The following is a 27,773-nucleotide window of genomic DNA, read 5'->3' on the forward strand; positions in this document are numbered from 1 at the left end:
GCTGTTAAGTTAAATGGTGAAAGGTAAGTACTGCAGTATTCCATAGCTCCTGAATCTTCTCCTTTGCATGGTGTCCTTCCTATGTGGTGGCCAGGGGCTCCAACTGGATTCCTCAGACACGGTAAAGTGTATACTCTATCCCAGTGAGTTGTTTCCAGGCACCCTGCTAATACGTGTAATTATTAGTCTTTTTGATTATAGACATCTTAAGGGTTTCAAGAGTGGCTTTGATTTTAGTTTCCTTAATTTAATTTAACCTGTGCCTCCTTTAAGTCATTAGTATTAATAGTCATTTTTATGACAGTTTTAGGTTTACAGCAATATTGAACAGAAAATAGAGTTCTCATTTATCCACATACTAACATGTGTCTTTTTTCTGTTGTTATCTTGCAGGAGCATTTTATGTATGTTGTTTTTAACAATATCTTATTGTCTGAAGTTACCTAATGCCTTTTCTTCTGTTCTAGCCTCTCATCTAAAATTCCATGTTACTCTACTGCTTATATTTTCTTCTTTTTTTTTTTAATGTTTATTTATTTATTCCCTTTTGTTGCCGTTTTATCGTTGTTGTAGCTATTATTGTTGTTGTTATTGATGTTGCTGTTGTTGGATAGGACAGAGAGAAATGGAGAGACGAGGGGAAGACAGAAAGGGGGAGAGAAAGATAGACACCTGCAAACCTGCTTCACCACCTGTGAAGCGACTCCCCTGCAGGTAGGAAGCCGGGGGTTCGAACTGGGATCCTTATGCCCGTCCTTGCGCTTTGCGCCACCTGCGCTTAACCCACTGTGCTACCACCCGACTCCCTGGTTGTGTTTTCTTAGCCTTCTTTTAGCTAAAATAGATTTACACACTTGGAATATTTTTATAATCTTGACAAATTTGATGACACTGGTCAAATATTTTTTTGGGATGCTCCTCTATTGAAATTTGTCTCATATTTTACTTATGATTACACTTTATTTAATTTGCTAAGACAGAGAAATTGAGAGGAATGGAGGATAAAGAGGAAGAGCAAGAGAGAGAAAGAGAAACCTATAGCCCTGCTTCAGTACTTGTGAAGCTCTCTCCTCCAAGTGGGGACTGGGGACTTCAACCCGGGTTTATACATGGTAATGTGCACTTAACCTGATGAGTCACTGCCTGGCCCCTTACATTGGGTTATGTGTATTTAGAGTATTTAGAAATAATATAGAGATACAGTGCCATCCTGTTTACATTATATTGAGAATATTATGGATATGATTTATGTTTGTTGATATTTATCTTGATCACCTGACCAAGGCACAGATTGTAAAGTGACCATATGTGACTTTTTCCATACTCTGTTGTTAACTTTTTTAAATATTTAATTTATTATTATTATTATTATTGCCTCCAGGGTTATCACTGGGACTCAGTGCCTGCACTACGAATCCACCACTCCTGGAGGCCATTTTTCCCATTTTGTTGCCCTTGTTGCGCTTGTTGTAGTTGTTATTGTTGTCATTGTTGTTGGATAGGACAGAGAGAAATGGAGAGAGGAAGGGAAGGCATAGAGGAGGAGAAAAGGATAGACAACTACAGACCTGCTTCACGTCTTGCAAAGCGACCTCCTATAGGTGGGGAGCCGGGGGCTTGAACCACGATCCTTATGCTGGTCCTTGCGCTTTGGCCATGTGCGCTTTGGCCATGTGCGTTTAACCGCTGTGCTACCGCCCAGCCCCCTAAATATTTTATTTTAATGAGAGAGATATAGAGAAGGACTCTCTCTCTCCTCTCCCCTCTCTCCTCCCCCCCCTTCTCTACCCCTTCTCCCCTCCCCTCCCCTCCCCTCTCCTCCCCACCCCACCCCTCTCTCACTCCAGCCCCCTGGGGCAGAACCTCAGCACCCAGTATAAAAGGCTTATGGTAGGAGTCGGGCAATAGCGCAGCGGGTTAAGTGCAGGTGGCGCAAAGCGCAAGGACCGGCATAATGATCCAGGTTCGAGCCCACCTGCAGGAGAGTTGCTTCACAAGCAGTGAGATAAGTCTGCAGGTGTCTATCTTGTTCTCCCTCTCTCTGTCTTCCCCTCTTCTCTTAATTTCTCTCTATCCTATCCAACAACGCTGACATCAATAACTACAACAATAAAACAACAGCAACAAAAGGGAATAAGTAAATATTAAAAAAAAAAAAGGCTTATGGGGAGTCCTGCGGTAGTGCAGTGGGTTAAGCGCACGTGGTGCGAAGCACAAGGACCTGTGTAAGGATCCAGGTTCTACCCCCCAGCTCCCCACCTGCAGGGGAGTCACTTCATAGGCGGTGAAGCAGGTCTGCAGGTGTCTTGCTCTTCCCCCTCTCTGTCTTCCCCTCCTCTCTCCATTTCTCTCTGTCCTATCCAACAACGACGACATCAACAACAGTAATAACTACAACAATTAAAAAAAAAAAAGAAATGTTTATGGCTGTGTTGGGGATTGAACCTGAGACCTTGGAGCCTCAGGGATGAATAAGTCTTCTCCATCATACCATCTCCCCAGCCCTGTTGATCAACTTTTCCTATGCTTATTATTTTTGTCTCTTCGAAGAAATGTCTATTCTGAGCCTTTTTAAATTATTACTTTAAAAAGTGACCATTATAAAAACTGTGTTTATGGGAGTCGAGTGTAGCACAGCGGGTTATGCGCACATCGAAGTGCAAGGACCCGCATAAGGATCCCGGTTAGAGCCCCCAGCTCCCCACCTTCGGGGGAGTCGCTTCACAGGCGGTGAAGCAGGTCTGCAGATGTCTATTTTGCTCTCCTCCTCTCTCCATTTCTCTCTGATCTATCTAACAACAACAACATCAATAACAACAATTACTACCACAACAATAAAAAACAAGGGCAACAAAAGGGAAAATAAATATAAAAACAAAACAAAAACCCTGTGTTTATTTTTATTACTGATTTGTAAAAGTTCTTGATACTTGTCTAGTTATGAGTCCCTTTCCAGATAAGTAATTTGTAAACACTTCTTTCTTTTTCTTTTCTTTTTTCTTATTTTTTTGGTCAATGCCTGGTGTTCATCACATCAGCCTTTTAGAGAAGTAAGAAGAGATAGGGCAGTCCGGCGGTAGTGGAGCGGTTAAACGCACGTGGCACGAAGAGCAAGGAATGGCCTAAGGACGGCTCAAGGACCCCTGGCTCCCCTCCTTGAAGGCGATGAAGCAGGTCTTGGTGTCTTTCTTTCCCCCTCTCTGTCTTCCCTCTCCTCTCTCCATTTCTCTCCTATCCAACAACGACATCTATAACAACAATAAAATAAACAAGGGCAACAAAAGGGAAAAAAAATATATATATTTAAAAGCAAGAGACAGAAGGAGAAGGAAAGATTTCATAGCACTGACGTTCCTTTCAGTACAGGGGGCTGTGGTTTTAACCTGCTCGCCGTTTTGGAAAAAGCTAGTAGGTTTATTTTAGGTATATTCCAAGGGGCCCATGACTTTACCAGTTTTTGCCTGCCATCTAATATGCAGGTGGACCTAGGTTATTGTCTGGGGAGATGGTGTCATGGTTGGAAAAAGGACTAGAAGGCTGGATCAGGGCAGAGAACAGCTCCCAAATGTGGGGAAAATATATAAATATTATTAACTGTAAACCCCAACAATTTGATCTGGGGCCCATATTCAGCACAGGAGCCTATGTAACCTCTGCATCCCTGTAGGTCTGAGCTCGAATTCTGTGGTCACGGCTAGGAACATTCCAGGTTGCACTAATTTCAGGACTCATCTTCCTCGGGTGGTAGAATATGTTGTCCAACCTCCCTTTGGAGAATGGAACATTCCCTACCGTTGTTGATCCACATTGAGGGCAAGGTCCTATAGGGGCCCACAAAAGAGTCCATTATGTTCTTCCCGATGGAGATGCCCAGTGACAGTGGCGAGAGGGATCTGTTAGAGGACTAGGACCATCATGTCTGTGAGGCCTCCAGGTGATGGGGTGACAGGCCCAATTTTTTTTTCCCTTTCGTTGCCCTTGTTGTCTTTTATTGTTGCTGCAGTTATTGTTGTTATTGATGTTGTCGTTGTTAGATAGGACAGAGAGAAATGGAGAGGGGAGGGGAAGACAGGGGGGAGAGAAAGACAGACACCTGCAGACCTGCTTCATGGCTTGTGAAGCGACTCCCCTGCAGGTGGGGAGCCGGGGCTCCAACCGGGATCATTACCCTGGTCCTTGCACTTTGCTCCACTGCGCTACCTCCCAACTCCCAGCAGGCCCAATTTTAATGAGAGTGAGCAAGTAACAAAGAGCTCCATTTCACCATATGAAGTTTTACTTGTTTTAACTTTGTTATTCTCATATGCTGTAGGGAATTGAACACAGGGTCTCACACATATGCAAGGCAAGTATCCTATTACGAAGTCACCTCTCTGGTTCCTGTAACTGACCTGTAAGTGATAGTTGAATGTGGCAAAAATATTACATATGAATTATTATATATTATAAACCTACCAAAAATAGGTTGTAGTTTTTTGGTGTGATATAAATCTCAAAGATTTTCATTATTTTTTTTTAAATAAGTTATATTTTTAGATTTTATTTATTTATTAATGAGAAAGATAGGAGGAAAGAGAGCAGGAACCAGACATCACTCTGGTACATGTGCTGCCAGGGATTGAACTCAGGACCTCATGCTTGTGAGTACAGTGCTTTATCCACTGCACCACCTCCCGGACCACTATTTTCACTATTGTCAGAGAAGACAAGGTATGATCCAGGGCTGGTGTGATAGGTTAGCCGGGAGGATGCCCACTTTATTAAGCATGTGACTCAGTTATGAGCCCCTAGACCTCTATGGCATTGGGGTACACTTTGGTGCTATATCTCTCAGTCTCTGAAAAGGTTGTACTTGAGAAGAGAGGCTTTGGTTGGACTTGATTGCCTGAGGTTCCCAGTTCAAGTTTTACAAGTGTCAGAGTGGTGTTATGATTTATTTCTCTTCTTCCTTCTCTTTGCCTCATGTGAAACTCTTGCTCTCATCTGTAACTAAAAAATTTAAAAAAAAATTGGCGGTACATTTTTCTTGTTAGAGGATTGCATTGGTTTTAATTTTAGACAGTGCTTGCATGTGGTTAGCAAAAATCTTAAGTACATATTTTAGGGGCCAAGTGGTTGTGCACCCAGTTAAGTGCACATATTACCAAGTACAAGGACCTGGGTTCAGGCCCCTGGACCCCACCTGCGGGGGGCCCACTTCATAAATGGTGAAGCAGGTCTGCAGGTGTTTCTCTTTCTCTCCCTCTCTCTGTCTTCTTATCCTCTCTCAATTTTTCTCTGTTCTATCTAATAAAAATTAGGGAAAAAATATATATACAGCCACCAGGAGTGGTGGATTCATAGTGCCAGCACCGAGCCCCAGCAATAACTCTGGTGGCGATAAACAATAATAATAAATAAAAATAAATAAAAACCATATTTAAAAATATCAAGTTATTTTTTTCATAACCTATAGAAGAGACCTTCATATTCAGCCAGAGTTGTGCTGAGCTTTCATCAGTGTGCTTATAAAACAACTTCTCAGTAAAACTGTTTTATAACTGGAAGTACTATATAGAAGGGTGTGTTTTGTTTCTCTGGGGCCTTTGTGCCCAGCCTACAAATGTTAAGTCCTGGGCTGACTGATCACATGTTTGAGGGCAGGACCCTGTCTGCTGTTTGTTCTTGATGATATAACTTGGCCTGGCCCCTGAGAAGAGGGGTGGAGATCGTTCACTGTCCTTGCCTTCAGGATTGAAAAATTTTGACATCCCAAGTGTTTAAAAATTGATTATTGAATTCAACAGCTCAATTTACATAATAACTTTAAGAGTCTATCTTGTTTAAAACAATTGGAATTTTGGCAATTAATATAAGTCCACACAATCTTGGAATTAAAGAGTTAAACAGTGATACTGATTTATTTTTTAAAGTCCAAAGCATTTGTTTATTCTTTAAAGTCAGAAACATTCCTTTTGACTTGAGTGCAAAGGGCTTTTTTTTTTTTTTTTAAAGGGTGGCCCTTGGTTTTGAAACAGCTGCCACCCCACAAACCTTATTGTTATACTGCTGACCTTTGTCATCAGGAATGTCCCTGGAGGAAACAGCCTCCTAATTGTTTTTCTTAAGCCTCTATGACTTTTGTGATGTGTCCTTTCATGTTGCTTTTGGTTAGTTTTTTAGGTCTACTTTGCATTTGATTGGAAGCTTCATCTCTTTTCTTTTCTTTCTGTTTTCCTTTTCTTTTTCTTTTTTCCTATATGATGGATTGTTAGTGTCAGTTCCTGGTAGGTGGTAAGAAGAAATGCCCTTTCCCTGTCATCTTGTTCTACGGGGAAACCTTTGTGGTTTAGATTCAGTTTCCCATTGTTGCTAGCTGATTTTGTCTCCTCCCTCTCAGCCCTTCCCTCCCAACTTTAGTTCTCCCTTGTCCCTCTACATTCCTGTATCACTTGCTCCATACATGCCCTTGTGATAGCAAGAGGCCTTTTGCTGGTGTTTGAGTGTGCTGTCCTGTGAGTATACTTGTAAAACTGGGTGGGTGGATGGAGTGATGGAGGGAGCTGCTGCTTAGTGCTTGTGTTGTGCTTAACAGAACAGCTTAAACTTTAAAAATCAAAGTTTTAGGTCGTGCTAATTGTTCTGCTCTTCCTCTCTGTCAGTTACAAGGTTTAGAAGTTTGGATTTTTTACTATTGGTTTAAAAAAAGTATCCGCAGATTTTCTTGAGTTCAGTAAAGGCAAGGATTTAGTATTTTGTACTTTACTCAAATGGGTTATTTGATTTATTTATATTTATTTTTACTATTAATATATTGAAAGCAAGATTCAAAACTATTAATAAAGAAAATATGTTGTGGCAAAGTTGGAAAGTTGCATTTACTTCTCAAATCAGAAGTTTAATTTCCCATATCAGCAGAATGTTGGCAAAATTCACTAAGATTTCGGCACTATGTTATCAGTTCTTGGAAATGGTTTGCAGAGTACTTTAGAATAACAGATGCTTCTGAGAATTAGCTTTGGGAAGTTGGATAAATTCAGTAATAGCACCTGCTCTTTTGAAGTGTGAGACTTACATATTCCGTTTGAAAGTTAAATACTTAATATTTGGTGTTTAAATTGAGCCAAATAATCACTTCATAATGGCTTTTTTCATTGAGTTGTATGTTTTAGTCCTTAACAGAGGAGAGAAACAGAGATACTGGGTGGATGGTAACTGATATTCTGAGTGGTTCTAAGTTGTCCATCTTGGGTTCTCCAGAAGTCCTGCTAATTAAAAATTTTATATAGGCAGCATGAGAGAAAACTTGTAACATGTACACTCAACCAGGTGTGCCACCACCTGGTCCCTCATGAGAGAAAACTTGTTTGTTGGATTATATTGCTATTTAATTGAATCACTTATTCGGTTGATAAACTGTATAGTAATGAGGTCCAGAGTTTCTATTCTGTGACAAGTGCTAGTTCCTATGCTAAATGCTTTGTATTGATATTTACCTTTTTTTTTTGACATTTATTTATATATTTACTCCCTTTTGTTGCCCTTGTTTTATTGTTGTAGTTATTATTGTTGTTGTTGTTGGAAAGGACAGAGAGAAATGGAGAGAGGAGAAGAAGACAGAGTGGGAGAACAAGATACACACCTGAAGACCTGCTTCACTGCTTGTTAAGCAACTCTCCTGCAGGTGGGGAGCTGGGGGCTTGAACCAGGATCCTTATACTGGTCCTTGAGCTTTATGCCACCTGTGCTTAACCCGCTGCGCTACTGCCCGACTCCCTTTACTTTTCTGCTGGGCTATCTATCGTTGCTGGTGTAATGTCCTACACTTTTCTTTCCTTCTTTCTTTTTTTTTTAAAGAATTTATTTATTTATTCATGAGAAAGATAGGCAAGGAAGAACCAGACATCATTCTGGTACATATGCTGCCGGGGATTGAACTCAGGACGTCATGCTTGAGAGTCCAGTGGTTTATCCACTATGCCATCTCCCAGACCGCAATATTTACTTTTAATACCTAATACAAACCTACCAGGTAGGCAGTAGGAGAATAAACATGGGCTTTTTTTTTTTTTTTTAATATTTATATGAGAAAGACAGGAGGAGAGAGAAAGAACCAGACATCACTCTGTCACATGTGCTGCTGGGGATCAAACTCAGGACCTCATGCTTGAGAGTCCAAAGCTTTATCACTGCACCACCTCCCGGACCACAACATGGGCTTTTCTTTTCTGTAAATGAAGAAAATAATTCCTATGTGAAAGATTGTAAGATTTAAAAGATATTCCATGTGCTCAATGCCTAATGTAGAGTAGGTGCTCATTAAGTGTTAGTAGCTACTTTCATTATAACTTCACAGCTGAAAGAGCCAGAGAGGTGAAGTAACTTGCTGAGGGTCTAAGATGTAAATGGTAGGTAGAGCTAGGATTTGAACTGGCTCAAAAAACCCTGGAGATGGCTGGGATATTTTGTTTGAGTATTGTGAAGGCTTTTAGAATGGATCTCTGCCCGTCCCTGTACCTCCTAACCACACAGAGGAGGGGTTTTCATAGCTGCCTTTCTTTGGTATCCTCTGTTACCTTCCTAGTCATGTGCTTGGTCTTTCTCATTGCAGTTGCTGGTACCATTCAGTGCCAGTGTTCTTCCAGCAGAAATGAGACAAGCCAGTACAGTCAGTGGTTTTTCTTTTAATTTTCCTCTTGTTGATAGAACCATCACACTTTCATTATTGTTTGTGCTGAAAATTTTGAATAATGATGTATTTATAATGATTCATAAATAGTGCATATTTTAAATCAAACATTAAAATTTATAAAGCCTTATTAATAAAGAAACAGGAGAAAAGTCCTTTGGTTCTGAGTTATTAAGTGCAACATTATGGAACTCATAGTATCATTTTGCTACTCTGAGGCCTGATAATTAACTATTGGCTCTCTTTCTTTTAACCATTGTTATTAGTTTGGTGACATTAGAAGTGTGTTTGAGAAAGAAATTGTGTTTGTCCTGATGGCAATAAAGTAGAATATCTTTCTTCTGTTAATCTTTTGATAACACAAGGTATGATATAACTTAGACAGTAGGTTCAAAGAGATATGACAGGTCATTCTTATAACTTATCTCTTACCTATAACTTGTATCTCACTAGACTTAGTTTTTGTTTATTCTTTATTTGGCAAGTATTGAGCATCTGATGAATACAAGATAATTTTATCTTTCTCCATTTATTTAATGTTGGGTGTGATTCTACCATTCCTGCAAACTCTTGTTTATTTGTTTTTTCTTCCAGGTAGATGGTGAGGGAGAGAGGAGAGACACAGCAGCACTGCTCCACTATCTGTGTAACTCCTTTTTTGCATGGTGCTGCCAAGTGTTGGCCAGGGTCTCAAATCTGGGCCTTTATGTGTGGTAAAATGTGCACTTTACTGGATAAACTATGTCCTGACACCTGTATAACAATTTTCTAATATTATAGTCCAGTAAAGTACTGATATACTTTTTTTTTTTTTGCCTCCAGGATTATAGCTGGGGCTCAGTGCTGGCACTTCAAATCCACTATTACTGGTGGCCATTTTTTCCATTTTATTTGCTACGACAGAGACAAATTGAGAGAGGAATGGGAGACAAAGAGGGAGAGAGAAAGATAGACACCTGCAAACCTGCTTCACCGCTTAGCTGGGTGCACACTGCTTGTCCTTCTATTCCCTCCCCCCGCTTTATTATTATTATTAACCAGGTCACTGCTCAGCTCTGGCTGATGCTGGTGTGTGCTGGGAATTAAACCTGGGACCTTGGAGCCTCTTAGGCATGAAAGTCTGTTTTTGCTTAGCCTTTATGCTCCCCCACCCCCACCCTGATAAATAAGTGCTTAATGCACTTTCTAGGAGGGAGAGATTAAGTCCCATTTGGTAGAGAGTAGTATTTAGATAATCATTCCTTTGGAAATTGAGTTATTATAAATTATTACGTCTTTCATATAATATGACTATTATTAGTTTTTTTGTTGTAGAGTTTATTTTTTATTATATTTATTTTCCCTTTTGTTGCCCTCGTTTTTATTGTTGTTGTTATTGATGTCGTCATTGTTGGATAGAACAGAGAGAAATGGAGAGAGGAGGGGAAGACAGAGAGGGGGAGACAAAGATAGACACCTGCAGACCTGCTTCACCGCCTGTGAAGCGATTCCCCTGCAGGTGGAGAGCCACGAGCTGGAACCGGGATCCTTATGCCGGTCCTTGAGCTTTGCACCACGTGCACTTAACCCACTGTGTTACCGCTGGACTCCCCTTTGTTTGTTTTTAATGAGAAAGAGGGAGATAGAAAGATTAGAGCCCGTTTACCCTTTTAAAAAATTTTTAAAAACTTTTTTGGTATTTATTTATTCATTTATTTATTTTAAGCCAGAGCACTGCTCAGCTCTGGTTTATTATTTTTTTTAAGTTTCTTTCTTTTTTTAAATATTTATTTATTCCCTTTTGTTGCCCTTTTTTTTTATTGTTGTAGTTATTATTGATATCGTAGTTGTGGTATAGGACACAGAGAAATGGAGAGAGCGGGGGAGACGGAAAGGGGAAGAGCAAGATAGACACCTGCAGACCTGCTTCACCGCCTGTGGAGCGACTCCCCTCCAGGTGGGGAGCCGGGGCTCGAACCGGGATCTCCTTGTGCCAGTCCTTGCGCTTTGTGCCACCTGCGCTCAACTTGCTGTACTACCACCCAACTCCCTCAGCTCTGGTTTATAGTGGTGCAGGGGATTGAATTTGGAGCTTTGGAACCTCAGACATGAGATTCTCCTTGTATAATCATTATGCTATATCTACCTCCACTCTGAAAATATTTTTTTACCTTATTTCCTTATTTTTGGATAGACAGATGGGTAGGAGTAGTTAGCATAATGGTTATGCCTGAGACTCCACCCCAGGTTCAGTTCCTTCCTTCCTCCCACCATAAGCCAGAGTTGATCACTGCTGTGGTATAAAGAGAGAGAGAGAAAGAGAGATGGAGAGGGAAGGGGGAGATAGGGAATGAGAAAGAGAGATAATGTCAGTAAAGCTTTCCCCCTGCAGGTGGGGAACAGGGGCTTGTATCTGGGTCCTTGTGCATTGTAATTATGTACGCTTAACCAGGCCTGCCACCACCTGGCCCCCAATTTTTCAGTTTTTTTTCTTTCCAACTGGTTTTAGAGAAATTTATTGTAAATGACAGTTTTCTAAATTATTACAAAAGGAGATATAAGACTTTCTGTCCACTGTCAGGTTACAGTTATTGTTGTACGCAGTGTAATAATTTGAAGTTGCTAAAGTCCAACCTACAGGAAATTGACTTCAGCAACTGTATTCACTAGTGAGTTTGAGATAACCAGCCCATGGGATTATGCATCGACCTGCCAGTGCCCAAATCCAGCAGAGAAGCAATTACAGAAGCCAGAACTCCTCCTACCTTCTGCACCTCCAAAACAACTTTGATCCATAATCCCAGTGGGGGAGAAGTGATAGGAGCAAGAGGATAAGAGGACTCCGAACTCCAAACTCCATCAGGTCCCAGAGAGAGAGGATGAAAAGGGGAGAGATATTTGGATGTAGTAATATGGTTATGCTCTCTTAGAGCGGAAGAGAGGATGGACCTGGAAGAAAAAGGGGACAATAATGTACAAATGTAGACAGATAGTTGTAGAGATAACAGTTAACCCATGTCTGCAACCTTGGGAGAACCACAGTGGTTTGCAATGTAGGGACTTGGGATGCCGAACTCTGGTGGTGGGAATGGTGTGGAATTTTACCCCTGTCGACATGTAATTTTGTAAATCAATATTGAATCACTAATAACAAAAACAAAAACAAACAAACAAAAAACCACTGAACAGAAAAAGGATAGCCAGCTTAGAAATTAACTTAGCTGGGGACTTGGGCGGTAGCGCAGCGGGTTAAGCGCAGGTGGCGCAAAGCGCAAGGACGGGCATAAGGATCCCGTTTTGAGGCCCCCCGGGCTCCCCACCTGTTGGGGAGTTGCTTCACAGGCGGTGAAGCAGGTCTTCAGGTGTCTATCTTGCTCTCCCCCTCTCTGTCTTCCCCTTGTCTCTCCATTTCTCTCTGTCCTATCCAACAACAAAGCAATGGCAATAGTAACCGCAATGAGGCTGCAACAACTAGGGCAACAAAAAGGGGGAAAAATGGCCTCCAGGAGCGGTGGATTCATGGTGATGGTGCAGGCACCGAGCCCAGCAATAACCCTGGAGGGAAAAAAAAAAAAAAAAAAGGCAACAAAAGAGAATAAATAAATAAATAAATATTTAAAAAGAAATTAACATAGCCTTCTTTCACAGTTGTAGAGCTTCGCTCTGTTTTTCAAGCTTGAATTAGAGACAGATATTGATTTCATTGATATGGTCTGTATTAGAGTGAGTTTTCAGTAATATCTCAAACTAGATTTTAGAGGGCTCTTTTATTTAAGGACTGTCTGAACTTAACCTGGTAAAGTTAGAATTGGTTGTTGTGGGAGTGGATCAGTAGTGCAACGGATTAAACGCACATGGCAGGGGAGTTGATTCACAGGCAGTGAAGCAGGTCTGCAGGTCTCTTATCTTTCTCTCTCCCCTCTGTCTTCCCCTCCTCTTTCCATTTCTCTCTGTCCTATCCAACAACGAAAACATCAGTAACAACAACAACAATAATAGCTACAACAACAATAAAAAAAAAAAAACAAGGGCAACAAAAGGTAAAATAAAAAAAAAAGAATTAAAGGAGTCGGGCGGTAGCGCAGCGGGTGAAGCGCAGGTGGCGCTAAGCACAAGGACCAGCGGAAGGATCCCGGTTCGAGCCCCCGGCTCCCCACCTGCAGGGGAGTCACTTCACAGGTGGTGAAGCAGGTCTGCAGGTGTCTATCTTTCTCTCCCCTCTCTGTCTTCCCCTCCTCTCTCCATTTCTCTCTGTCCTATCCAACAACGATTACATCAATAATAACTACAACAACAAAAAACAACAAGGGCAACAAAGGAATAAATTAATTAAATTAAAAAAAGTTTAAAAAAATTTTAAAAATTGGTTGTGTATTGATTCCTTCAAACAAAGTTTCTGTTTCATTTTATACTTTTAGTGCCCATTGTATTCAACTTGTGAGGAATAAAAATACCCTTAAGGGGGAGTCTCAAGCTGTAGCGCAGTGGGTTAAGCGCACGTGGCATGAAGCGCAAGGACGGTGCAAGGATCCCAGTTCAAGCCCCTGGCTCCCCACCTGCAGGGGAGTCGCTTCACAGGCGGTGAAGCAGGTCTGTAGGTGTCTCTCTTTCTCTCCCCCTCACTGTCTTCCCCTCCTCTCTCCATTTCTGTCTGTCCTATCCAACGACGATGACATCATCAACAACAATAATAACCACAACAATAAAAAACAAGGGCAACAAAAGAAAAAATAAATAATAATAAAAAACTTAAAAAAATTTAAAATACCATTAAGGAATACGAAATGTAGTTTATATACATAAAAAATACAATAAGAGGGAGAATGAGAATGCTGTAATCTAAACCTCAAATGCACTGAGAATATAGAGTAGGGGAGTCCAGGCAGTGGGATACAGGGTAGAGAGGACATGTTAGCATGCTGAAAGACCAGGGTTTATGCCCCTGCTTCCTGTCTACAGAGGGGAAGCTTCATGAGAAGTTAAGATCTTTTATTATTTTACTTTATTACTTACTGTATTGACATACAGTATATTAGCTTCAGGTGTACAATAGATTGAGTCAGTATTTGTATAGTACACCTAGCCAACATCTGTCACCACAGTTACAAACTTTTTTCTTATGAGAACTTTTTAGATCTATTAGCAGTTTTCAAATATGCAATCCAGTTGCTAACTATAATTACCATACTGCTCATTCTGTCTCTGTGATTTATTTTGTAGCTGGAAATTGGTACCTTTAGACTTCCTTCACCCACTTTTTTAGATACTGCATAAAGAATGACGTTTGTAGAAAAAAAATTTCAAAAGGAAGTTTTGAAATTAGAAAATTTCTTTATGTATAATATATATATATATATATATATATATATATATATATATATATATTTTTTTTACCAGAGCACTGTTCAGCTCTGGCTTATGGTGGTGCAGGGGATTGAACCTGGGACTTTGGAGCCTCAGGCATGAGAGTTGCTTTTCATAACCATTATGCTATCTACCCCTGCCCTATAATATGTATATTCTTTTAAAATGGCAACAATAGATCACCTTTGAATTTATTTTTTAATTTTTTTAAATTTTATCATTATCTTTATTTATTTATTGGATAGAGACAGTCAGAAATCAAGAGGGAGTGGGGAGATAGAGAGGGTGAGAGACAGAGAGACACCTGCAGCCCTACTTCACCACTTGTGAAGCTTTCCTCCTGCAGGTGGGGACCAGGGGCTTGAACCTGGGTCCTTGTGCGCTGTAACATATGCACTCAACTGGGTGTGCCACCACCTGGCCCCACCTTTGAATTTATTAAGTCTTCTGCCTACTGTCCCAAGTTTTCATCCTTTGTATACTAAATGTCTCTACAACTGATATCTTATAATTGCTGTCTCTTTTTAAAAACATTTTATTTTAATGAGAAAGATACAGAGGTTAAGGCACAGAGAGAAACACCAGAGCACTGCTCAGCGCTGGTTTATGGTATTGCTGGGGACTGAACCTGGGACCTTGGAGCCTCAGACTTTAAAGGCCTTTGCATAACTACTATGATATCTCCCAAGCCCTAATTGCTGTCTCTTCTTGCTCACCATTACTTTCTTCAGAAAAGTAATGCTCCTTCATCCCACCCTCACAATGTAATTTATTTTATTTTTTATTTTAAAAAATATTTATTCCCTTTTGTTGCCCTTGTTTTATTGTTGTAGTTATTAATGATGTTGTTGTTGTTGGATAGGACAAAGAAATGAAGAGAGGCGGGGAAGACAGAGGGGGGAGAGAAAGATAGACACTTGCAGACCTGCTTCACCACTTGCGAAGCTACTCCCCTGCATGTGGGGAGCTGGGGCTCGAACCAGGATCCTTATGCAGGTCCTTGCACTTTTCGCCACGTGCGCTTAACCCGCTGCGCTATTGCCCGACTCCCTGTTTTTTTAAATTTTATTTTTCCTTTTTGTTGCCCTTGTCTTTTTATTGTTGTTGTAGTTATTATTGTTGTTGTTATTGATGTCGTCGTTGTTAGATAGGACAGAGAGAAATAGAGAGAGGAGGGGAAGATAGAGAGGGGGAGAGCAAGATAGACACCTGCAGACCTGCTTCACTGCCTGTGAAGCGACTTCCCTGCAAGTGGGGAGCCAGGGGCTTGAACTGGGATCCTTACACCAGTTCTTGCACCTTGTGCCATATGCGCTTAACCTGCTGCGCTACCGCCCGACTCCCTGTTTATTTATTTAAAAAAATTTTTTTTAATTATTTATTTATTGGATAGAGAGAGTCAGAAATCGAGAGGAGAGGGAAAGATGGAGAGGGTGAAAGACAGACAGACACCTGCAACAGTGCTTCACCACTTGCAAAGTTTTCCCCCTGCAGGTGGGGGCTAGGGGCACAAACCTAGGTTCTTGTACACTGTAACATGTGCGCTCAACCAGGTGTGCCACCGCCCAGCCCCTTATTTTTTTTTTATTTATAAAAAGGGAAGCATTGACAAAACTATAGAATAAGAGGGGTACAACTCCACACAGTTCCCACCACCAGAACTCCGTATCCCCCCCCCCCCCCCGATAGTTTTCTTATTCTTTATTCCTCTGGGAGTATGGGCCCAAGGTCATTGTGGGATGCAGAAGGTGGAAGGTCTGGCTTCTGTAATTGCTTCCCAGCTGAACATGGGCGTTGACAGGCTGATCCATACTTCCAGCCTGCCTCTCTTTCCCTACTATGGTGGGGCTCTGGGGAAGCGGAGCTCCAGGACACATTGGTGGGGTTGTCTGTCCAGGAAAGTCTGGTCACATTGGTATTATGTTAACATCTGGAACCTGGTGGCTGAAAAGAGAGTTAACATACAAAGCCAAACAAATTGTTGACCAGTCATGGACCTAAGGGCTGGAATAGTGCAGATGAAGAGTTGGGGGATACTCCATTTTGTAGATAGCTACTAAGCATATTTTAGTTAAATTCCAAAGGGCCTGTGGCTATACTAGTCCTCCTCCCCACCCCCCACCCCCAGCCTGATATGCAGGTGGATCCAAGTTATTGTCTGGGGAGATGATGTCATAGCTGGAGAAGGACCAGAAAGCTAGATCAGGGAAGAAAGTAGCTTCCTAATATGGGAAAAGGGTACAATATTGTTGACTGTAAACCCCATCAATTTGATTTGGTCTGGGGCCAATATTCCACTTAGGAGCCTATGTGACCTCTGCATCCCTGTAGATCTGAGCTCACATTCTGTGGTCATGAATAGGAACATTCCAAGCTGCCCAATATCAATCCTTCTTCCTCAGGTATAGCATAGAGTATGTTGTCCTTCCTCCCTTCGGAGGATGGAACATTCTCTACCATTGTTGATCCAAGTTCAGGGCAAGGTCCTGTGGGGGTCCACAAAGGGGTCTATTGTGTTGTTCCTGATAGAGATGACCGGTAACAGTGGAGAGAGGGATTTATTTGAGGTCTAGGCCCATCATGTCTGTTTGGGAATCTCAGGACTCCCCAAATAGGGCCCCACAATGTCATTTCATGGAACACTGCTCTCCAAATAAATTTTTCTAATTTAAAAACTTTAAACATATTCATAATGGTTATGCAAAACAAATAAATAGATAACAAAACCCAGAAAAACCCTGTTGTTCGTGGTGCTCTAAGGTCCCAGGTTCAATTCCCAGCACTGCTATAAGACAGAGCAGAACAGTTAAAGCAAAACAAAACATAAACAAACAAAAAAGAACTAGTGTTAACCTTGGTGTTAAAAGACATGGGTTCAGACTGAGGAGATGAGTAAAATAGTTACAGAAAAAGGCTTCCATACCTGGGGCATCAGTGGTTCCATTATGCTATTTCTACAGCCCAACACTAGTCCTTTTTATATAACTTCACAATTATTCTACTCCACTTGTCTCTTATAACAACTTGACCTTTGATCTTTTACTCCATTTGAGGTTTAACTTTTTTAATTAATGAATTAATTTATTCTCTTTTGTTATTCTCATTGTTTTATTGTTGTAGTTATTATTGTTGTTATCATTGTTTGATAGGACAGAGAGAAATGGAGAAAGGAGGGGAAGACAAAGAAGGGGAAAGATAGATACCTCCATACCTGCTTCACTGCTTGTGAAGCGACTCCCCCTACAGGTGGGAAGCCAGGGGCTGGTACTGGGATCTTTACACCCGTCCTTCAGCTTTGCACCACCTATGCTTAACCCACTGCGCTACTGCCCAACTCACTGAGTTTTACTTTTTACAAAATAATAATGAAACTTTATTCTATTTCTTATATATACATTTTTTTGTATTTAAACCTCACCCTCCCCCTTTGGGATGCCAGATTGCCATTTTTTTTTGCCATTTTTTTGTTATTATCATTAAGCTAAATAATTTTAGTAGTGATTTTACATTTAATCACTAATACTGTATACAGTATAAAGTGATTTTTATAGGATTAAGATCTTTTGAAAGTATTAATTTATTTTTCAATTTAAAACATTTTAAACCTGCAGAGAAGTTGTAAGAAGTAAAAGTGCTAGCAGGAGAAGCATAATTGTTATGCAAAAAGACTCTTGATTCCAGAGGCACCAAAGGTGCCAGGTTCAATCCCCCACATAAGCCATAAGCCAGAGCTAAGCAGTGCTCTTTTATTTTATTATTATTATTATTTATTTATTTTTTTCCTCCTCCAGGGTTATTGCTGGGCTCCGTGCCTGCACCATGAATCCACCGCTCCTGGAGGCCACTTTTTTTCCCCCTTTTGTTGCCCTTGTTGTAGCTTCGTTGTGGTTATTATTATTGCCCTAGTTGACGCAATTCGTTGTTGGATAGGACAGAGAGAAATGGAGAGAGGAGGGGAAGACAGAGAGGGGGAGAGAAAGACACCTGCAGACCTGCTTCACCGCCTGTGAAGCGACTCCCCTGCAGGTGGGGAGCCGGGGGCTCGAACCTTATTATTATTTTTTAAATATTTATTTTTTTATTCCCTTTTGTTGCCCTTGTTGTTTTATTGTTGTAGTTATTATTGTTGTTGTCGTTGTTGGATAGGACAGAGAGAAATGGAGAGAGGAGGAGAGAAAGATAGACACCTGCAGACCTGCTTCACCGCCTGTGAAGAGACTCCCCTGCAGGTGGGGAGCCAGGAGCTCCAACCGGGATCCTTACGCCGGTCCTTTAGCTTTGCACCACCTGCGCTTAACCCGCTGCGCTACAGCCCGACTCTCTAGCAATGCTCTTTTAAAAACAATGAAACGGGGTCTGGCGGTAGCGCAGCGGGTAAGCGCAGGTGGCGCAAAGCTAAAGGACCGGCGTAAGGATCCCGGTTGGAGCTCCTGGCTCCCCACCTGCAGGGGAGTCTCTTCACAGGCGGTGAAGCAGGTCTGCAGGTGTCTATCTTTCTCTCCCCCTCTCTGTCTTCCCCTCCTTTCTCCATTTCTGTCTTATTTAACAACAACAACATCAATAACAACAATAATAACTACAACAACAATAAAAAGACAATAAAGGGCAACAAAAGGGAAAATAAATAAAATAATAAAAAAACCAAAGAAACATACATTTTCTTTTTCTTTTTTTTAAATTTTTTAAAAAAAATTGTCTTTATTTATTTATTTGGATAGAGACAGCCAGAAATCGAGAGGGAAGGGGAAGATAGAGAAGGAGAGAGACAGAGAGACACCTGCAGCACTGTTTCACCACTTGTGAAGCTTTCCCCCTGCAGGTGGGGGCGGGGAGCTAGAATCCAGGTCCTTGCACACTGTGACATTTGCCCTCAACCAAGTGCACCACCACCGAAACATTAATTTTCTAATTAAAATGCCAGGGAGAAACACCAAAGTACATTTTTCTTCTGAACTGTTGCTCTTTTGCCCCTAAATGTTTCACTGATATCCTAGAAATTCTTTCCTTTTTTTTTTTTTTAAATTATTTTATTTATTTATGAGAAAGATAAGAGGAGAAAGAACCAGACATCACTCTGGCACATGTGCTGCCGGGGATTGAACTCGGGACTTCATGCTTGAAAGTCCAAATCCCTATCACTGCGCCACCTCCCGGACCACCTCTCTTTTCTTCTTCTTCTTCTTCTTTTTTTTTCTTTCCAAAATAGAGCTATGTGGGTAAAATTCTTTTTTTTTTTTAATGTTTTTAAAAAATTTTTATATTTATTTATTTCCTTTTGTTGCCCTTTTTTTTTTTAATTGTTGTAGTTGTTGTTGTTATTGATGTTGTCATTGCTAGATAGGACAGAGAGAGATGGAGAGAGGATGGGGAGAGAAAGACAGACACCTGCAGACCTGCTTCACCACCTGTGAAATGACCCCCCTGCAGGTGGAGAGTGGAGGCTCAACTGGGATCCTTATGCTGGTCCTTCAGCTTCGTTCCACATGCGCTTAACCTGCTGCGCTACTGCCCAACTCCTAATTCTTCCTTTTAAAAAATTTTTTTTAATTACATTTATTTACTGGATGGAGACAGCTAGAAATTGAAAGGGAAGAGGGTGGTAGAAAGGGAGAGAGACAGAGAGACACCTGCAATACTGGTTCACCACTCGCAAAGCTTTCTCCTGCATTTGGGGACCGGGGACTTGAACCTGGGTCCTTGTACACTGTAACATGTTCACTCAACCAGGTGCACCACCACCAGGCCTTGGTAAAATTCTTTTACTTTCTCATATCTGCAGTAGATGACATTCTGTAGAAGGATTATGTTGTTTGGTGCCAGATATACAACTATGTGAAATATTTTGTCATTAGTAATTTTTCAGACCATTTGCCTCTTTTGACTTTGTTCTTATTGGCTCTAACCTCAAGTATTTTTTAAAATTTTATCTTTTTCCCCCCTTTTGTTGCCCTTGTGTTTTTTTATTGTTGTTGTAATTATTGTTGTTATTGATGTCGTCATTGTTGGATAGGACAGAGAAATGGAGGGAGGTGGGAAGACAGAGACGAGGAGAGAAAGACAAACCCCTGCAGCTGTGCTTCACTGCCTGAGAAGCGACTCCTTTGCAGATGGGGAGCCGCTGGTTGGAACCAGGATCCTTATTCCCGTCCTTGCGCTTCGCAGCATGTGCACTTAATCAGCTGCATTACTACCCAACCCCCTAATCTCAAGTTTTTGACACACCTAGAGCAAAGTATTAAATCTTTATGTTGCTGCCATTAAAGAGCTTGATAATTTATTACTGCCTTTTTTTCTCTTTGCTTATTGAATTTAGGAGAGCGTATCATAAGGCAGACTGAGTTTCAGTAAACTCCAAATGTAGGTATTGGAAACCCTACCTGCTTGCCAAGTTCTTTTGCCTGTGAGCAAAGTGTAGGCTTGGTACTTGTCATTCTTTCACAGCAGTTGAACGGAAGGAATGCTACATAGCTTGTTGGAAGTTGCTTAGTGGTTTCAATTAGGGTGTGTGTGCCAGTGTGTGGAGAGAGTTGAGGGTCTTATAGTTGATATGGGAGTTGTGGAGCCCTTCCTCGTACCAAGCTAGTCATCAGATAGTATTTATTTAGTTTTTAGCACTGTGATAGGAAATTTTAGAGTAGTTTAATAAAATACATAATGAAATTATAGTATAATAGATAGTTCTAGTTCTGTTACTTAAAAGCTCTTATTTAGGTCACTTAATGGCTTTAGGTCTCATTGTACTCTTCTGTAAAATAAAAATACTTATATGATAGAGCTGTTGTGAAGATTAAATAATGTTATGTACAGTATTTAGCACGTATGACATGAGTATTTTATTTCACACAGTCATACCACAGATATATGACTGATGCCATATGAAATATAGAGAGTAATAAAAATAAAGAGTAACATGACACTAGAATGTATAATCAGATACTTTAATTGTGACATGTTGATTATAAATAGCCTTTTAGAGGAATTTAGAGAAAGAACAGTCTTATGCAATCGCTCAGTGTTCTTATATGCCTCAATTTTTCTAGTGGATGATGTTTAGTGATCTCCCAGAGATTTACTAAGATGCACCTGTATGTTTTTAGCTGGTCCACACAGTGATAGGAAGGCATGGGGAACTGTAGAAACCAAATTTAGCACTACCATTCTTGATTTTTTTTTTGTAATGTGGATATAGCATCTTATAGAAAAACTTAAAGCTTGACATTAAAAGCATTTCCTTTGAATGAAGGTTCCTACTTTAGTGTTTCTCCCTGATGTCTCACTGGCATTTTAATTAGGAAATTAATGTTAGGGAGATGGGCGGTAGTGCAGCAGGTTAAGCACAGGTGGCGCAAAGCGCAAGAAGCAGCGTAAGGATCCCAGTTCGAGCCCTCAGCTCCCCACTTGCAGGGGAATTGTTTCACAAGTGGTGAAGCAGGTAGGGAGGTGTCTATCTTTCTCTCCCCCTCTCAGTCTTCCCCTCCTCTCTCCATTTCTGTCTGTCCTATCAACAATGACGACAACAATAATAACTACAACAATAAAACAACATGGGCAACAAAAGGGAATAAATAAATGAATATTAAAAAAATTAATGTTGGCTAATGGATGACCTCTGATTGTTAGTCCCTTGGATATAATCTGAAGATTAAATGACGTATAGCCCAAATTATCTCTTTTATCCCCTGGCAAAAATAAAACATAAACCAACAAACAGGACTGGAGAAGAGAAGAGAAGATCTTGGACTGTTTACTAAAGGCATATAATTTAATCACCATGAATGGTCCTTTGGGATGGGACAGTTTTACACAGAATAGAATACAGATTGATGGGAGTCAGGCTGTAACGCAGCGGGTTAAGTGCACTTGGTGCACTGTGCAAGGACCGGCGGAAGGATCCCGGTTCGAACCTCAGGCTTCCCACCTGCAGAGGCGTCACTTCACAGGCAGTGAAGCAGGTCTGCAGGTGTTTATTTTTCTCTCCCCCTTTGTCTTCCCCTCCCTCTCCATTTCTCTCTGTTCTATACAACAACGACTACAACACTAAGCAACAAAAGGAAATAAGTAAATAAATATTAAAGAAAATATTTTTTAAAAGTATTTTTTAAAAAAATGAATACAGATTGATAACTTAGTCCTCTCATGTTTAAACAGGCTTTTATAACTATAAACATTTAAGATATCGGGAGTGGGGGCGGCGGTAGTGCAGTGGGTTAAGCGCAGGTGGTGCAAAACTCAAGGACCAGCAAGGATCCTGGTTCGAGCCCCCGGCTCCCCACCTGCAGGGGAGTCGCTTCACAGGCGGTGAAGCAGGTCTGCAGGTGTCTGTCTTTCTCTCCCCCTCTCTGTTTTCCCCTCCTCTCTCCATTTCTCTCTGTTCTAACAACATCAATAACAATAATAACTACAACAAAGACAACAAAAGAGAAAATAAATAAATAAAATATTAAAAAAACATTTTAAATAGCTTTAGGAATTTCTCCTTTATTCAAAATATTTGAAATAAATAATTCTAATTCCTAGTTTGGTGTGTACTTGGTAATTTTGTTGTTAGCTGATTTTGGAAAGTTTATATTTGCTTATTATTTCTGTCCAGATCCACCTCTTCCCTTCTAGAAAATTTCAGAGGCATTGAAAATAAAGTTGCTCCACCTTTACCAGTCCTTTGATTTGAGTGTTTCTCTTCTTTGGGGGGGGGGTCATAAGGGGTGTGTGGGTGAAGGAGTGCATTGTTTGCCAAAGTTTCAAGTTATAGTGAGAAGTGAGGCAACCTTGATCTTGGCTGGCAGAACAGCCTGAAGTTAGTAGTCATTAAGTGATGCAAGCTTTTGATTTTCTTTATTTTCTTTTCTATTAAAGCTCTCTCACACGACTGGCTATTCTAGTCACAGAGGGAAAGAGAAGAGACTTTCTGAAGCTCTGGGTGGAGTAATAGAAATTGTCTGGGGTATACTGAAACGGAGTAGCAAGCAACAGCAAGATTTTTACTTCTCAAGGACGGCATGTCAGTTGCTGAGAACTTGACATTTTACTTCAGAGGATGACAGGAGGAGACAGTAGGCAGTGAGGAGAATTATATGGATTTTTATCTGCCTCTTCTTCTAGTTGGAAAACTCTTCAGTCCACAAGACATGTTATAAACAAGCCTACTCTGATCCCTGGATGCTGCTGGAGTTACAGATTATTTCCACCTCACCAGGATTTTATGGAAGCAGTTCAAGACAAAAAAAAAAAAATAAGGAAGTAATACTTGAAGATTTCTCTGTTTGTATTAGTCCTGTGCCATGTTAAATTTTGAACATTGTTTGGAGCAAGTGGAAAACAGCTCTGTCTATGGATCTAAGAGGATACCTGACTTCCTTGAGCTACATTTATGATGTTTGGGGAGTTGTAAATTCAGACTCTTTCAACATAAGTTCAATAAGTACTGATTTCTCTTTCCATTAAGAACTTCATCAGAGAGAAGCATCCTCCCAAAAGATACAAGACCTCCTCTGTGTTTTCTGCCTAATGTGATCAATAATGTCTTGGAAGAGAAATTATTTTTCGGGGGGCCGTGGTAGTGTACAAGGAATGTTTGCACCCCGCAGCTCAACCTCCATAGCCCCTAGCAAAGGCCTCATAAATGAACCAGGGCAAAACAGCTGCTTCCTCAACAGTGCCCTGCAGGTAAGACTTGACTTTTGGTTGCTACTGATGCTTCACTGCTCTGGGTTGACATTTTAATATATAGTCAATAATTATATATAGATTATCTATCTATCTATCTATCTGTAGGGAAAGACACCACAGTATATATGTAGGGAAAGACCACAGTACAGGAACTTCCTCTACTGTGGTGGGAGTTGGGCTTGAACCTGAACCTGAGTTATATGACAAATTAGGCCTACTACCTAGGTGAATATTTTTTGTGTGTGTGGTTCTGAGGCATTTTTCAAAAAAATTTATTCTCTTTCATTGCCCTTGTTCTATTGTTGTAGTTATTATTATTGTTGTCATCATTGTTGGATAGGACAGAGAGAAGTGGAGAGAGGAGGGGAAGACAGAGATGGGGAAAGAAAGATTGATACCTGTAGACCTGCTTCACCGCCTGTGAAGCGACTCCCCTGCAGATGGGGAGCCCCCCGGAGCTTGAACTGGGATCTTTACACCGGTCCTTGCCATGCACTTAACCTGCTGTGCTACCGCTCAACTCCCGGTATTTTTTTATTTATTTTTATTTTTTATGAGTAAAGATACCTTCTGTAAGCATCGCTGAAGTATTTTTCCTTCTCTTGCCAGGTTTTATGGCACTTGGACATCTTCCGACGTAGCTTTAGGCAGCTTACAACTCACAAGTGCATGGGAGATTCCTGTATCTTCTGTGCTCTAAAAGTAAGTACTTCAGATTTGTCTCTTCTTGTTTATTATGTTACCACATGATTAGTGTTGAGGTGATTTGGTTAATCAGAATAATACTAAATTTGTTACTGGAGGGCTGGGTGGTAGTTGAATGTATACACTATTATGCTCAAAGATTTCAGTTCAAGCCCCCCTTCTCACCTCCAGAGTGGTCGCTTCAGTGGTGGTGAAACAGATCTGCAGGTGTCTATCTTCCTCTCTATTTTTACTTCCCCTCTTAATTTCTCTCTGTCCTATCACATAAAAATAGAATTTAAAAATTAAAAAAAAAAGTAATAATAAAAGAAGGAAAAAATGGCTACTGAGAGCAGTATATTTGTAGTGCTTACAATGAGCCCGGGCGATAACCCTGGTGGCAATTAAAAAAAAATCATTATATGAATTATATGCCTTTGGTTTAACACAAAAGATGAATATGATTAACTTTGCTTACTTCAGAGAATTGTGACTTGGTTTGGGTGTCTATTTTCCAAACCTTTTCCCGATATAGACCTATTTATTATGAGAGAATGTTGTTCAAATGATCTTATTTTAGAATACTTACATGAAAAATTAATTCTCTCTCTATATATATTTTAAAGATTTATTTATTTATTCATGAGAAATGATAGAAGAAAGAGAAAGAACCAGACATCACTTTGGTACATGTGCTGCTGAGGGTCAAACTCGGGACCTCATGCTTGAGAGTCCCAATCCCTATCCACTGTGCCACCTCCCGTACCACAATTCTATATTTTTGTAAGAGTAAACAACAAAGTGTGATATTCATAATGATATTCATTATTTCTGTTAAAGCTAAATTTTTAGCTTAGTATTTCTTCCTTTCTTTCTTCCTGTCCTTCTTCCTCTTCCTATACTCCTCCTTCCTTCCTCTCTCCCTATTTTTTTGTCTTTTTTTTTTTTTTCTTCCAGAGTTATTGCTAGGGTTCGGAGCCTGTACTATGAATCCATTGCTCCTGGAGCTATCTTTTCCCTTTTGTTGCCCATGTTGTTTATTGTTGTTATTGTTGATGTCGTTGCTGTTGGATAGGACAGAGAGAAATCAAGGGGGGGGGGAGACAGAGAAGGGGAGAGAAAAATAAAAACCTGAAGATCTGCTTCACCACCTGTGAAGCGACCCTCCCCATATGTGAGGAGCTGGGGGCTCAAACAGGGGGCTCAAACTGGGATTCTTGCACCTGTCCTTGGGCTTCGCACCATGTTTGCTTAATAGACTGCACTACCGCCTGGCACTTCTTTCTCTTTCTTTCTTTCTCTTTCTTTCTTTCTTTCTTTCTTTCTTTCTTTCTTTCTTTCATCTTCTTTCCTTTCTTTCTTTCTTTCTTTCTCTCTCTTCCTTTCTTTTTTCCTTCCTTCCTCTCTGTTTTTCTATTTATTTCTTTTTTATTTTATTTATTTATTTATTTAAAAAAGAGACATTAACAAAACTGTAGGATAGGAGGGGTACAACTCCACACAATTCCCACCACCAGATCTCGTATCCCATCCCCTCCCCTGATAGCTTTCCCATTCTTTATCCCTCTGGGAGTGTGGACCCAAGGTCATTGTGGGTTGCAGAAGGTGGAAGGTCTGGCTTCTGTAATTGCTTCCCCGCTGAACATGGGCGTTGACTGGTCGGTCCATACTCCCAGTCTGCCTCTCTCTTTCCCTAGTAGGGTGGGGCTCTGGGAAAGCAGAGCTCCAGGACACACTGGTGGGGTCATCTGTCCAGGGAAGCCTGATCGGCATCATGCTGGCATCTGGAACCTGGTGGCTGAAAAGAGAGTTAACATACAAAGCCAAACAAATTGTTGAACAGTTATGGACCTAAAGGCTGGAATAGTGCAGATGAAGTGTTGGGGGATACTCACTGTAGACTATTGTGTACTTTTGCTTTCAGGTATATATTTTGCCCTAGTTTATGGATACGTGTGAACATATGCCCTATCTCATGGGACCTGGTCTATATCTAGGTTTTGGGACTTTGTTAGGAAGTGAACCATCTGGAATGGAATTAGAGAATACTATGAAAGGAAAGGTCTTACCTGAGTAATGAAGCTGAAGGGTTGTCATTCCACACCTGAAGTCTCTGGACACAGTCTGAAGTGAAGTATGCTGAGGTGGCACTCGTTGCATTGATTAGGTTGGGATCGGTGGATGCAATATTATTTGGTATGAAATGAGAGAAGCATGCAGGAAAAGTGCGCCCTACCCTAAGGTTCCAGGACTGGAATATAGGCTCTATAGTGGAAATGTGAGGTTCCTGCTGTCTTAGGGTTCAAGAAGACAATAGATAATTATTGTTATCATCACATTATTTGGTAATTGGGTTAACTTTGAAAAGTTCTTTTGTTAGGATTTGCTGTATAATACTCAACATCTTGTATATAGCTGTGCCACCGGTTACTTCTGTTCTCCCTGGTCTAGGCTTTTGAGAGAGTCAACATATCAAAGACTCAGCCTATGTATTGAAAAGATTCAGTTTGTGCTTTAAAAACTTTGAGACGGGAGTCGGGCTGTAGCACAACGGGTTAAGCGCAGGTGGCGCTAAGCTCAAGGACCAGCGTCAGGATCCCAGTTCGAGCCCCCGGCTCCCCACCTGCAGGCAGGTCCCTTCACAGGCAGTGAAGCAGGTCTGCAGGTGTCTGTCTTTCTCTCCCCCTCTCTGTCTTCCCCTCCTCTCTCCATTTGTCTCTGTCCTATCCAACATCAACGACATCAATAATAACTACAACAATAAAACAAGGGCAACAAAAGGGAATAAATAAATAAAATAAAATATAAAAAAATTAAATCTTAAAAAAAAAACTTTGAGACATACAATCAGTTTTTCCCCTCATATTAATTAGTGATTTATATGACTATAAATTAATAGGAGTGTACATAAACACCATTCCCACCACCAAAAGACTATGTCCCATTCCCCCCCAGCCAAATGTCCACCCTCACCCTCAACCCAGAGTTTTTACTTTGATGCCCTACTCCAGTTTCTCTTTATTCCTATCTTTTTTTTCAAAAATTTATTTATTCCCTTTTGTTGCCCTTGTTGTTTTATTGTTGTAGTTATTACTGTTATTGTTATTAATGTCATTGTTGTTGTATAGCACAAAGAGAAATGGAGAGAGGAGGGGAAGACAGAGACGGGAGAGAAAGACACCTGCAGAGCTGCTTCACCGCTTGTGAACAGTGTACAGTAAAGTGTGCACTTTACTGGGTGAGCTATCTCTTGGCCCTTGAAAGACAAATTTTTTAAAATATTTATTTTTCCTTTTTTGCTTCTTGATGTCTTTTTGTTGTTGTAGTTATTGTTGTTATTGATGTCATTGTTATTGGGTAGGACAGAGAGAAATGGAAAGATGAGGGGAAGACAGAGAGGGAGAAAGATAAG

General features: G+C 40.7%; 1 protein-coding gene across 1 annotated transcript in view; it reads left to right on the forward strand.

The window, feature by feature from the left end:
* USP54 (ubiquitin specific peptidase 54) overlaps nucleotides 1–27,773 on the forward strand; it is a 127,648-nt gene that overhangs the window by 27,957 nt on the left and 71,918 nt on the right. Inside the window, exons 2-3 of the mRNA XM_060177791.1 lie at nucleotides 22,865–23,674; nucleotides 24,287–24,379. Of these exons, the coding sequence (XP_060033774.1) occupies nucleotides 23,528–23,674; nucleotides 24,287–24,379 (240 nt within the window). The 5' untranslated portion in view covers nucleotides 22,865–23,527. The remainder of the gene's footprint in view (nucleotides 1–22,864; nucleotides 23,675–24,286; nucleotides 24,380–27,773) is intronic.

Source organism: Erinaceus europaeus, chromosome 1 (assembly GCF_950295315.1).
Source record: "Erinaceus europaeus chromosome 1, mEriEur2.1, whole genome shotgun sequence".
NCBI lineage: Eukaryota > Metazoa > Chordata > Mammalia > Eulipotyphla > Erinaceidae > Erinaceus > Erinaceus europaeus.